At 33.8% G+C, this 14,982-nt stretch overlaps 1 protein-coding gene across 1 annotated transcript; it reads left to right on the top strand.

Moving 5' to 3' along the window:
• Positions 1 to 13,215: 13,215 nt before the first annotated feature.
• LOC125846989 (uncharacterized) lies at positions 13,216 to 14,078 on the top strand. Its single transcript, XM_049526708.1, has 2 exons — positions 13,216 to 13,709; positions 13,769 to 14,078. Exons 1-2 carry the CDS (start codon positions 13,216 to 13,218, stop codon positions 14,076 to 14,078), a joined length of 804 nt encoding a protein of 267 aa, XP_049382665.1.
• Positions 14,079 to 14,982: the final 904 nt, after the last annotated feature.

Genomic DNA, 14,982 nt, shown 5'->3' on the forward strand with positions numbered 1-14,982 from the left:
TTGCTCTGTTACAAGGGAAAAAAAATGAAATGTCGAACATCATAAATAATTTTTTTCTGCTGTAATTTAATGAAACCTTAATTTCTATTTGTTAGATGAAGCTGTGGAACTTGCATTTTCTTTTACTTTTTTTTTCTTTCTTACTTGCATTTTCTTTTTTTTTTGCTTGTCGACTCTTAGTGTTATTTATTTTAATAGAACGAAACTTTGGAACTCACCACGGTATATATATTTGACGGAAAATTAAAAAATATGTTAGAAAAATTTAAATTTAATTTTTTTTGGATGAATTCGAAGAAATTGAAAATTGTGAAACTAATAAATAAATAAATTGTACTCTCACCAACAAAGGAAAATTTATATAATCAACCAATTGAGCTATTAAAATTCAATCGGTATTATTTATTACACTTAAATCCATAATTTAATTTAAATTTTTAAAATTTTAGTCATTAATTTATTTTTTGAGATTTTCAGTTTTAATCACTCAATTCTTATCAAATATGTTTTTATTTTTGTTTATTCTATAACCACTTAATGTATTTGAATGCTTTATATTAATAATAATGTATTAATGATATCAAGCACTCAATTATATTTTCTTTTACATATTTGTTAAATTATCTACTTTTGTGGCATGTATCCAATAATTATTGCCAATATTAATTTTGTGTTTCTTATTCAAGATTTTCTTTATGTTTAGTGTCTTAAAATGTGAAACGAAACTTTTATATTTTTTTTTGTGTGTTACAAGAATTAATAGAAAAAAAAGTCAATCAAATGAATTTGTGAAAGCAAAGATAATAGTAGTATGAATATATATTTTTGCACTAAGAGTTAAGACTTAAAAAAAATAATATAGAAACATTAATTAAAAAAGGGTGCAAAGATAAAATAGAAAAGGGATTTTGCAAAGAAAAAAAAGACAGATAAAGAAAAGACTAAAATTTGAGAAAATGAAATTGTGAGAGAGAGTGTGACAACAAGAAAAGGGCCCCAGAAAAACACTTGTCAAAAGGAAATGGTGCCCTCATATAACTATTGTTGATTGTGCCTCAACCACCATAAATTGGAACTTACAAAAGCATAATTTTTTTTGTGAATTAGTTCTTGAAGAACGTTTTCTCTCACAACAGATTTCTTTATTTGCTCATTTTCCTTTTCGTTAGGTTGCATTTTTTTTTTCTTCCATTTTTCCGTTCGAAGCTACAAATGGAATTTAAATGTTCGAATGTAATGCCATAAAATAGATTGGCAAATCACCACATGGAATGGTGCATTTGTGAAAGGGAAAAGGATCATATTTGTCCTTGTACTCTCCGAAAAGGTTTCAGGGTCATATTTGTCCTTCGTTATACTTTTTTGATATATTTACCCTTGTCATTTAACTTTAAGACCACAATTACCCTCCATCCATTAAATCCCCATATTCCCAAAAAATTACTAATGCTTACATGGATTTTAGGTTTTTCCTAATTAATTCTAATCACTATTTAATTCATTTTAACCTATTCTATACGATTAAATCCAATCTTCTAACCAAAATAAACCCAACTTGCTTCCTGCTTAAATTTTCTCTGCACAGGCGTTTCTTCTATACAAACAAACATAAAAAATTATATATCTCCACTTTCATATCAGGCAACAATCAGATTAAAAACAAAAATAGATTTTAACATTCAATCCAACATCTTTTGTTAAGTATATTAGAGCCAACTTTCATGTCTAATCTCGACACACAAAATTGGTTAAGCATTTTATTCAAAAATAGATGTAGTTTTTGGTTGAGAACATATGGGCAAACTTGGGCAATTAGAGAGAACAGAATTCAAAGTCTATAGTAGTGGAATAAGGATGAATATGGGCAGTGGAAATAATGTGTTATCACAGACACAGAGGAACTGCTTGCTGGCTAGATCCCAATTTAACCAATAGTTGGGAATGATGATGCAAGTAACCAGAGAAGGGGGTATAAAGGGGGCCTAACTGATTTGGGTAGCTTAGTGCTTCAGATCAGCTTCTAAGCAAACTCGCTTGGGCTCGACAATACGAGGTGATTTGATCCGTTGCCCGGTGATCTCTGAGCTCTCATACACAGTCTGATATGTTTTCTAATCCTCTCAGATTTTCCAAATCAATCAATAAAAGCTCTGCCAATATTCACTCCTCTGCTCAACTCCATTGACCCATCTCACGAAGCCACCAGAAAACATAAATGGAAATCCACTGTAGTCTGGACACTCAACGACCTGCTTTTAGGTTTATTTTGGTAGTAGATTGGGCTTAGTCGTGTGGGGCGGGTTAAAATGATTTCAATAGAGATTAGATTTACTTAGGAAAAAAAATAAAATCCACCTAGGCGCCACATAGGTAATTTTATGTGGGAACATGGGGATTTAACGGACAAAGGGTAAATATGACCTTAAAGTTAAATGACAAGGATAAATATATCAAAAAAGTATAACGAAGGACAAATATGACCCTTTCTTGAGAGTACATGAGCAAATATGACCCTTTTCCGTTAGTGAAACAATATGGTACCATGGTGGACAAATTGTTTGTCAACTACTAATAACATTCTGGAACTACTACCTCTGTCAAATTTAAAGATGCATGATGGCACACGAATCAATTGTATGAGAAGTAGGGTTAGAAGTCCCATTAGAGTTTTCTATACACTTAATTATTAAAAGGCTTACAATATTTCCTCTTTGGAAATTTGGCATGACACATCAATGTAAAATTTCTATTTTGGTCACCCAATTTAAGAGTATACATCAAATCCTTTTGAATTTGACAGCAAAACTTACTTAAGTACCTTAACTATATGGACGTTTACATATCTTTCTTAACAACTTTTACGTGAATTAAATATCACTCTAAGGGGTGATGTGGCAAAGTGAGTGCATTCACTCTCCTAAAAGCGCGTGAAGAAATTTAAAAAACAAACTAAATTTATAAAATCACACACATGTAATCTTTTATAGGTCAATGTGTAATTAATTTTGTAAATATTGTTTTCTTGATATTTTAATTTTTTTAAGAATATGTGAATTATCTTTATTGGCCCAAAAAATTTTAATCTCCTTTTTTGAAATAGTATACATTGAGGCAGTACTCTATAACAATCTATTGTATATGTCTTCAAATTGAATGTTTATGTATTATGTATGCGCAGTTGAAAGTATGTATTTATTTTTGAATTAATTTTTAATTGAATTTGTATACATATGTTAACATTAATATTCATTGATTTGTATTCACCTAATAAATTGATAAACATTTATATTTAATACCTTGATTCATATTCACCTAATAAGCTCTGCTAATAGATTCACCTAACAAATTTATATACATTTATTTAATTTGCATTGTTATTCATTATTTCGTATTTAATTGATAAATAAGCATACATTGGTCCTTATTCACTGATCTTAGGCATATTTATATGCCTAAGTTGCCAATAATTACCCATAAGTTAATAAGATTGAAAGATGATCTTTAGTCATTAGCTTAATTTTTGGTGTAACTTGTAATGATTGTACACTTACACACATGATTAGTTGTTTCAGGAACTCTCAAGGGAATTGGAGTCAACTTGAAGAAAAGAGATGTAAAAGAGCATGAAATGCGGCTAAGGATGAAGACCCCAGGGCCAGGCGCACTGCTAGGCGCGAGGCGCCAAGGGCCAAATTTCAGAGACGCCTCTCAGGCGCTCTGAGAGGCGCGACACGCCTGGGTAAAAAGTTCAGAGACGTTTTCCAGGCGTGCTGCTAGGCGCGGCGCACCAAGAAGGAAAATTTAGAGGCAAGTTTCAGGCGCGATAAGAGGCGCGACGCCCCAACATGATGCCGACTTTTCCAGCGAACATTCAACTAAATAGGACTCCTTGTTGGTTTAGGATTGGGTCTTAGTTTTTCTAATTATTATAAATAGACCAATAGGGTTAATTAGTAAGGGTCGACTTTTTGATTTAGTGTGTAAGGGCAAGAATTCAAGTTTGGAACAGGTCTTAATCCTTTAACTCTTCTATTTTTCGGAAATTGCTTGAACGATTGTATTTTCTTGTTTTCTAATAGCATGAGTAGCTAAACGCCCTAATTCTGGGGCTGTAGCTACGAATGGATTGTTGATTATTTGGGGTTTTATGAATTAATTCTTAGTTGTCATTATAAGTTACTTATATATTCTTGTTTTAGTATTTCTTGACTGGCCATCTAGAGATAAATTTATTGTTTAACCTTAAAATCGAGAGAGGAGAGGTTGGATAGACCAGAGAATATAGAGAGCTTGATCGACTCGTTAAGTCGAGGTGATTTGTGTTCAGGAGTGACGCCCGGACGAACAACTCGCTTGGTTACGAAACATGATGAAATATAAATGCTCGCCAGTTAGTCTATTTATCCCCGCTCAACGATGTAGTTAGATAGCTAATTGGAGTAGGCGACTAGAGGTGTGTAGCCCGACTCATACAATTAACCCTGTAAACCAGTAACTTGACAACTGAAATTAGTTCTAAGCCTATAATATGATACATGAGATTCAATACATGCTGCAACCCTGGGATTGATTTAAACTTGCTAGAAACATTATATCAAAAATCGTTCACAATTAGTTACTCTCATTTAGTTCATAATTAGTAGTAGATAATAATTAAGCATCAACTCGTTGAAAAGATTACTTTGACTTTTATTTGTAGAATTAAGTGGTGAATATAAATTAATCATAAGTCCCTTGGGAATGATAACTCGTTTCTTTAAGAATCTATATTACTTGCGCGACCACGTACACTTGCGTGTATACTGGGGAGCAACATTCACCTAATAAGTTACTATACATTGATTTGTATTCACCCAATAAATTGTATACATATGAAAAAAAAATTCAATGGTAGAATTAAAAAAAATAATATTTTAACTAATACTTATTGAAAATAGAAAAGGAACAAAAAAAAAAAAACCTAATTTTAGGGAAACAAGATAATTGAATCCCTACTTTTAAGGGTATCTAGTAACTAAATAAGAAAAAAAATGAAATAATTGAATTAATAATAATAGGAATATCTAGCAACAATATAAAAAAAATGGATCCCTTATTTTAGGGATAAAATAACGTCAAATAAGGAGGAAAAAAATAAATTCTCTCTCCCCCATTTTTTTCAAGCAAAATAAACGGATAGACAGTTTGGCTAGTTAGTGCCAATTTTTTTAGGCTTAAAATTTGTTAAATACTTTTGGGATAAAAATAATGAATTTTATTCCAGACTTGTACCTTTGTGTCAATTTTTTTTTTCTCTCTTTTTATTTTGTTGTCTTCCCCAATATAACTACTTATCCATTAATTAGTAATCCACAAAACACAACACTAACATTTTATTATTGACGCCAATTTCACAAATATAAATTTTCTTAAATTTTGCGTGACTTAATTTGATTTTTTAATTCCCACAAGGCAGTTTCAAGAGGTAGGGGGAGATGGCAGAGATTCAAAGAAAATAATGTGGCATTGTAGTAGTTTTTTTCTAAAATTATTTAAATTTTTCTTGAATTTTTTGAATGACCCATTTTCACAAGACAGATTCGAGGGTGAGGGGAGGAATTCTGAAGGAAATTATTTTATTTATAAGATAAAATTTCTCGAATCTTAATTCATGTTCTCTTTATTTTTTTTCTATATGTTTCTGTATAATTAAAAATAACTAGCAACATCCATATTTATAAAAGTAAGAAGTCAAATTAAACTAAGACTAGAAACTTATTCCTATATGAACTAAACAAATTCTAACTAGACATTACTTAAATAAATACAAAAAAATAAGAAATCCTAAACAACTTAGAAATCTTACTCCAACTTTGAATTATAATTTCAACATTCTCTCATAATTCAAAGTTGTACACTCTTATTTTTTTCTTCTTGTCATTGTTGGTGTATTGTAACACTTTTCTTCAATCTTCAATTTAATCTTGTCGCCATTGTTGTTTTTGAAAACTTCTCTTCAATCTTTAAATTTATGAAGTTCTTCTCTTTAATTCTCATTTATTTTTTCTTGATTGTGTTGACGCACTTTTTCTCCAACTTTAAAGTATCAAAGCACTTTCTCTCAAACTCACAATATTTTTTCTCTTGATTGTGTTGGAGCACTTCTCTCCAACTTCCAAGTGTTGAATCATTTTCTCTCCAACTCACGATATTTTTTCTCTTGATTGTGTTGAAACACTTCTCTCCAACTTTCAATTATTAGAACACTTTATCTCCTATGATTCTTACCAAATTCATCAATGGATCCTTTTTCATCAATTGAGTCCCAAAGAAACCTCAATTCATCTCCTAGATTCTTACCAAATTCTAGGGTTTCATGTTTATGTTATGGATTTTCTTGATGTAAGTATTTTTCAGCATAATTGATCTATTTATGCATGATTTGATCATAATTACATGTTTTCAAGATATTTCACATGAACACATGCTATATGGATATGTTCACTATGAGCTAAGATTTGGGATTTTGCATGCATTATGAATTTGAAGAGATTATGATTTAAGGATACTTTCGAATAAAGTGGCAACATGATTTATGAAATTAGGCTGCTTCCGATTGAAGTATTCTCATTATGTTTAGATGCTTTCGATTAAGGGCCTCTTATACAATTATTATGTTATGAAATCATGATATTTTGAAGGAGCAATTTTTATGATTATGAGTCTTCGTGATTGAATTGGTATTACTATATTCTTACCATTTCAAAGACTAAAGATTATGAATATGATTTGATTATACATATTTTTGTTTGGAGTTTATTTAGCATCGAATCAGACTAGTGGCGATTACCCAAGTCCCTGAACTACACACCCTTATAGAATTGTCTTGATTGGACATTATTTAGTGGATCCTCCGAAGATTAAGAACTGGTCCTTACTTTGGAAAGTGGGACACTCTTCTTTTGGTGTGAGAGCAGTACACTAAATTCCATGTTATAACTCACATGATTTATGTCGGTTAACAGTAAACCTCCCACAAAAGAGTATAATTTCTCATTTAGCTTATGTTTTATACATATGTCATCACTGTACTTACGATATGATTTTAGATTATTGCATTGACCCTGCTTGTGATTTATGAACTAAGCTTAATTGATTGATATGTTTTACTTGCTCATGCATTGTCACATTTTGAGGCTTATCATGTTATCACGTTTATACTCATGCATCATTTCTCATACTCAATGCATTTCGAATACTGCCACATACATTTTCTTATGCCTATATTATCTTATAACATAGATTCTGACGTTCCTCCATCCGGCTGTGGCTAGTGGATTAATAATCTTTACTTAGCTTTTAGTGAGTCCTCATGGTTCGAGGGTCTGACCATCATACGACTTCTTATGTTCTTTCAGTCATTTTAGTTTCCAAATTTATTTCGTGGGCTAGGGCTTGTCCTAACCACATCTATAAGGAGTAAAGGCTTTTATGTCATACATAGTAGATTTCCATTTATTTCAGTCTTGTACTCTAATTTTGGTATCACTTGAGATTGTCTATTGAGGTTTATATTCCGCTTTATATCTTTATTAAAGTTGTGTTGATTATCAGTGCCATGCTTATGTCAATTGGCCTGTTTAGAGTCTTTCGGGATTTCATTCGTCATGTCATGCCTAGGGGGTAGTTTGGATCGTGATAGAGCAACATTTGGGGGCTATGTTGTAAACTTTGAGAGATCAACGACTTTAAGCCAAGTTCTAAAAGTGCGAGTTTTGGCTTGAGTCTGTAGTAATTTTTAGGCATGTGGTGTCCAAGGATAACATCTTGGTTGACTTGATAAAGATTGAGGCTATTCGTGATTGGGCTAGGCCTATTTTAATTTCTGAGATTTGGAGCTTCATCGGGTTAGCTTCCTACTATAGGAGGTTTGTTGAGGGTTTCTCATCAATTGTAACTTCTTTGACTCGGTTGACTTGTATCGATGTTCCTTTTGAGTGGCCAGATCAATGTGAGTTGAGCTTTTAGAAGCTCAAGAAGTTGATTACTACTGCTCCTATTTAGACTCTTCCACTAGAAGGTGAGTGTTTCACATTGTATTATAACACATTCGACATTGGTTTGGGTTGTGTATTGATGCAACAGGGCCATGTGATTGCATATGCGTCAAGGTAGCTTAAGGTGCATGAGCACAACTATCCCATTCATGATTTGGAGTTGGCGGTAATAATATTCACGCTTAATATTTGGAGGTGTTGCTTTTATGGAGTCCAATGTGAGATCTACACTAATCACAAGAGTTTGCACAATATTATGAGTCAGAAAGACCTCAACTCGAGGCAACTTAGGTGAATTGATCTCTTAAAGGATTATGACCTCTCTATTCTATATAATCAAGATGAGATATCTTAACAAACCATTTCAATTCAATGGTTTTTATTTCAAGAGATGGAAGGGTAAAATACTTTTGTACTTAAGTCTTCTCAATGTTTCTTATATGTTAACGAAGAAGAATCCTTATAAAGTTGACAACACCTCCATGAATGATGATCAACTTATTTCTCTTCAAGAAAAGTGAAAAAGAACGATGTGGATTCCTATCAGTGTCAGTACTATATTCTTAATTGTCTATTTGATAATTTTATGATTTTTATGATAAAACTTACTCTAGTGCAAAGAAAATTTCGAAAGCATTGTAAAGTAAGTATGATATCGAAGAAGCTGAAGCAAAAAACTATGCTGGCAACCGATTTTTTTGTTTCCAAATGGTGGACAAAAAATCAATGGTAGACCAAGCTCAAGACTTTATAATGATTATTAGAGAGCTCATGTCTGAGGAGATCAAAATTGGAAATAACCTTATTGTTTGTAGCTTAGTAGATAAAATTCCATCTTCTTAGAAGGAATTTCAAAAATTTATGTGCCATATACAAAAGCAAGCCTCTCTTGAGACGTTGATGGTAAAAAAATCCACATGGAAGAGGAGACAAGGGGCCAAGATGCACTTTTACAATTAGAAAAGAGCAACATAACAATGAATGTAAATTTATTTACTTCAAATAATGCTACTCTTAATTCCCACAAAAATACTTGTATGAAACCTAAGAAGAAATTTTTTAAGAAAAAACAATGATAGATCGTCTCCCAAGAAATATAATTGTGGAAATAACCAAACACAAAATCAATAAGTTCATGATAAGGGACCGTATTTCGCCTGTGGCAAGAGTTGGCATATTGCTTGATTTTGTAAATTTCGAAAATATGACCCTACACCACAGACAAACATTACCAAAGTGCCTTTTGTAGCGGTGATTAGAGAGCAAAATATCTATGCCTCAGCCTGAAGAGATTTTATTTTTTTTAATTTTTATTTTTCAATTGTAATCTCTAATTTCGTCAACAATTTTAAGGAGATCTAAGCCCACTGCGACAAATCTTTTTACCAGGCCAGTAGTAGTCCTCTTGACTTGTCCCTTCTAGAATACAATAGTCAAATTACAAAGTATAACTCAACGAAATCTAAACAAGAGTTGAGTCCAAAGCTCCACAAAAAGAACATCTCCCTTCAACGAATAAGAACTCTCTTTTTACTAACTTTTATGCACTCTATATTTTTATTTACCCAAAACAAAGGAAGGTCATTGTAGACAGTAAAATTCGCATCGAGAAAATAATAATCAAGAATGGAAAAATATCGCAACAATCATATTTATTATTTCAAAGTGCGAGTGTTACAATTTCTATGATTCCTCTGTTCACCTTTTCAAATAGAAATTCAAGCAATCTTGAGCTTGATCTTGAATTTGTCTTGAACTTGATCTTGGATTTAAGGGCTTTAAAGCTTGTTCTTGAATCTTTGATGAACTTGAAACTAAACCTTATCTTGATCTTAACTTTAACTTGAATTCAAGGGCTTCGAGCTTGTTCTTTAATCCAATGGTCTTGATTTTTATCGTTCTTGAACTTGAATGCTTGAATTCTTAAACTTGTAGCTTATAGAGAATTTTATGGCGTTTGTACCACGAGTTTTTTCTAGCTTCTTGTTTAGAATTTTCTATCTCTTTTCTGAATTATGAGAACCCCTATTTATAGTTTTAGAATAAAGGAGTTGCGATTGGAACATGATTCCCTTCGGCCAATCAGATTTAAGTGACATGGCCTATGGGCTTTATGGAGTGGGCTTGTCATCTTTGACACATGTCATGATCCTATTGGCTTCTTGTTTGACTTGGCATGCCACGTCATTTGCCACGTGGCACCAAAAGAATGGGCCTCTAGGATAAGATAACATTGGACTTCGTAAATTTGGCTCATCTATTGTAACCCAAATCAATTAATTTTGACTTTAATTAAATCCATATTTATTGGACTTGAATAATTAGCCCAATTATATTAATCCATAATTTATTTGGACTAATATATTCATGAATTTAATATAATCCGAATCATGTTATAAATTTATATTTAATAAATTTTAAATGATTACAAATGCCCCCTGCTTCAAGTCCTTACAAAATAATTTATCTTTTGAAGACTAGACTTGAAGTATTAATCACACAATAATTGTATATCGTGTATTTTAAAGTTAACCATAAATATATTTAATTAATATATTATTGCTCCATCATAATTAGATATATATATATATATATATATATATATTATTTGAGTAATTAAAAAGACTCCATTTAAGTCTTTAACTCACGTGGCCAGTGCCACTTTTAAACTAGATTTGCACTTCCTTTATTTTTTGTCCTTTTCAATTCTTACCAAATTCAACCTAAAATCCTAATTGAAGGTGAATTAAGATAGAAAAAGAGAAAAAAATAATAAAATTTTCCATCCTAGGATCCTAACTAAAGAAGAATTATAGTTAAGATAGGAAAGGATCTTCTCACCGCCTCTTATCATCTATAAAAGGAGGCTTGCTCTTATTATTTTTTTTATTCTCAACATCAGCAATTACAAGTTTTCTTGCAGATCGTTGGAGCTTTCACGAGCATTTATCAAGGTACGTGTTTTTATGCTTTATTCCTTTTTTTGTTTGTTCGTGTATTCTTCCTTTTTTTTGTGTCTTTCTTTTCAGAGATAAACATAAATAATATTTGTATTTTGCGGAGGCTAAACAATGGAGAGCTTTATCACGATACAAGAGTATGATCTTGAGGTGTGAAGGGCCGTGTTTAACGTCCCCACCTTGAAGATCACTAATTTGGGGCTTTACTAAATTCCGAATACTTGAGCATAAGGTGTAAAGGGATGTGTTTAACGTCCCCGCCTTGTAAAAAAACACTGCTCTCAAGGCTTTACAAGGAGCCAAATTCTTAAGCATAAGGTGTGAAGGGATGTGTTTAACGTCCCCGCCTTGAAAAATACTAATCTCGAGGATTTACAAGGTCCCAAATACTTAAGCATAAGGTGTGAAGAGATGTGTTTAACGTCCCCGCCTTGAAGAACACTAATCTTGAGGCTTTTCAAGATCCCTAATGCTTAAATTATTCTCCCCCTCTTAACTACCCTTTTTTTCAAGTTTTATCTTCTTTTGTGCATCATTATAAATAAATATTAACATTTTTTTTGCAGTTTGAACAATGGTTTTCTTCAAGGATTATACATTCCCCTCTTCTCAACTGAAATATCTCATCATTGAAACAGAGGGTAGCACGGTGGAGACTAAGTTTTTGGTCTAGGATTCTTTAGTTAGTCGTTATGTTGATCCATGGCCACAATTGAGGAACACGCTTCATATGAGAAGTTGGACATCCGAATACAATCACAAATCTAATAAAGCCTCCAAAGTGTGGTATCTTGAGAAATCAAATCCTCAACGTACAAATATTGCAAGCACTCTTTCAAATATAGGTCGCTGCATGATTCAAGAGGAATTACGTTGGGGAGACAACATTGTGCTTGAAGGTGAATATCATTGCATTCCGGGATACTGGAATGGACAAAAGATGTCTTAAGCAAAAATGGGCAAAGTCTAAACAATGCTTATATTCGTGATGTTGTATTTGCTTCTCTTTTTACTTATGATCGGAACTCCAATATTATACAAGCCTTTTGTGAGGCTTGGTGCCCTCAAACAAATACATTACTTACATCGACTCTATTGGAGAAGCATCCATATCTCTTTGATATTTGCATATTCTTGGTGGCTTGCCAATTAGCGGAGTCCCTTACAAAGAAGTGATACCTAATGCCACAGAACTTACATGTTTTGATGACTGGAGGGAAAGATTTCTCCCCCGAACTTGTGAGTGTGTGTTTGTTGCTTTTCATCATCTTAAAGAGGAAAATAATGGTAATATAAGGGTCTCTTTTAGTGAATGGATACAATTTTGGTGCAAGAAAGATCTTAAATATGAGCTAGCTCCCCTAAGGAAAGAGAAGAAATCTTGACGTCTGTCATCTAATCATAATCCACAGGTGAGATACCTACTGAGATAAACACATGGTTAAGTACTCAAGGCTTACCGGGCTTCTCTGTCTATTCAATTGATTTTGTTGCAGACTCTTCCCCACGCCTGTTTCTTCCGAGATGGTATTTTCTAAGCTTGGAACGAAACATCAAAAATATGAGACTTATCTGACGACCTTTTTGTCATGTTGGTTGTGTGCCTTTGTATTTCCGTCTGAAGAAGGGAATTTCATTCGGCCTGAAACTTTCAAGATGGCAAGTAATGGCGAGGGGTAGAAGGGTTAGCCTTGCGGTTTCGGTCTTAGCGAGCATATATCATGGCTTAAATAAAATGTCAACTTCTTCACAGTTAGACCATATAAGAGTTTGTTTTCTTATCCACTATGTTTATGGTTGACTTGCTTATTATCTTAAGACACACTATCCTCTTACTAGTGGACCTTCTCTACCACAAATGGTGGTATATTCTGGGGAAGGTGCTACAAGGTTTTTTGACAAAGATGAGGCAAGAAAGCGTGTTCAACGGGGGAAGTATTGTATGGAATGCAACCATGCTTAGTATGCCTCACCCAACTTATCATATTGATGATGGAAAAGCACCAGAGTTAGAGCTAGCTTATTTTATGAGCCTTCGTTTTAATTATCTTCCATTGAGGAGGGGATGTTCCTTTGTCATTGAGCCATATAGTCCGCACCGATTTAGTCGTCAATTTGGTCTTCATCAAGATATTCTTGGCTATTTAGAAAATGATATTTGTGCCGAGTCGTTCGATGAAGGCCTTAGATATTGGCGCATTTGCATATCACATGCAACTATGTCTAAAGCGACATTTCCTCCTGCGGTAGCTTCTGCAAAGAAGCTTTGTACTACCCAATATTCATCTTGGTGGGAGAGATCCTATGGAATGTTTCTTGAGGATAATTTGGATGTTATGGTGGAGAAAGCTGGGTTAAAATTTGTTACCCTTTTAGAAGACAAAAGTCAAGCTATTGAGAAGACACCTTCAAAAGTTAAGACACCACTTGCTCCCCAACATCAAAGTAAGAAGCTTAACTCCTTTAAGGCATCTAAGAAACAAGTAGTTCATACTTCTACTGAAAAAGAAAAATGTCCCCAATTTCTCTTCTCTAGTAAACGGGCCTTTCAAGAAACAAACAAAACTAGCAAGGATCGATGTTGGAAGAGTCAAAGGGTTGAACCATCTGGGGCTAAAGTGGTTGATTTAAGAGTTGTAGAAGTCCAAAGTGTCGATAGTCCTTCAAGATCATTGACAATTCAGAGTGACAAGATTTTCTTTCCTTTTTTTTTTTTTGAATAAAATGACTTTGCTAACCCGCCCTTTTCACTTGTAGGTCAAAGCTGCTTCCACTAGGATCGCCACGTGAAAGGCTACAATTTAGCGATGAGACTTCTGCAATATCAAGACCTAAGGCAAAATCAATTTCAAATACCAAGCAAGAACAAAAGACGTCATCTACTTCTCGTAGCCAAACTTTAAAAGGGTTGACTTCTAATTCCAATGAGCTTTCTCGAGTTTTCCCAAAGAGTAATGGAGCTATGTCTGTCTACGAAGGGAAAGGTGTTGTGTTCAACCACAAAAGGAAGTACATCTTGGGTATTTGGGAAGAGATTTGTGGAAAACTTTCCAAAACTTCTCTAGACAATATTTCATCTTAGAAAGATGATATTTGTGATAATTTCACAGAGATGAGTGAGATGAATTTATTAGATCTTTCACTATTGAAGAGCTTGGTAGATTCTCTTTTTGATCATGTTACTTCTTATGATCAAGAACACTCTAATTTTGTTGACAAGGCGCATGAAGATAAGAAAATGGAGTTGCTTTCCAATGCCAGTGTAACACCCCGTATTCAAAATAGACAAAAATGCAGATTATGAGAAGTTGCAGATGCAACTTATGGTCACCATCCACGGACCATAGGTCAGACCACGGCCCGTGCTGGTGGTCCGTGGTTCGCCACTGCAACCCCTCCCCAGCCAGCTCAGAAAAATTGGCTAAGTCCCGACTCACGGACAGACCTACGGTTCGTAGATCAGACCACGGTCCGTGGTCTGTGTCCGTGGATCGAGACTTCCCTTACCAGCCTCTGACACAAACTACGGTCGACCATCACGGACCGTCATTCGATCCACGGTCCGTAGGTCTGACCGTAGATGAGGATCAACAGCCAGTTAGCTGAAAATTCTGATGGGTCAACTTCAGATGGTCATAACTCTTAGCACAAAATGAATTATGTGTCCCATGAACTATGGTTAGAAATATAATTGAATTATCTTTCCAACGCCACCGAGTTTGCTAAATTCTGACCTCCGAGTAAAAAGTTATACCCGTTTTAGTGAAGCCCTGTCGGGTAGACTCGACCTACAGACCCAATCGACGGACCATCGATTGATTGACGGACCGTCAGTCAGGTCCGTCAGTCACTCCGACAGCAGCTAATTCAAGGGTCTTTTGGTCTTTTCCTATTTCGTTTAACCCCTAAGATACGTCGTTTAGACCCTAAATCATGAGATTTTAATCAGTTTAAACCTAGAAACATAACTAGAACTTACCTTAGTC

Source organism: Solanum stenotomum, chromosome 12 (assembly GCF_019186545.1).
Source record: "Solanum stenotomum isolate F172 chromosome 12, ASM1918654v1, whole genome shotgun sequence".
Lineage (NCBI taxonomy): Eukaryota > Viridiplantae > Streptophyta > Magnoliopsida > Solanales > Solanaceae > Solanum > Solanum stenotomum.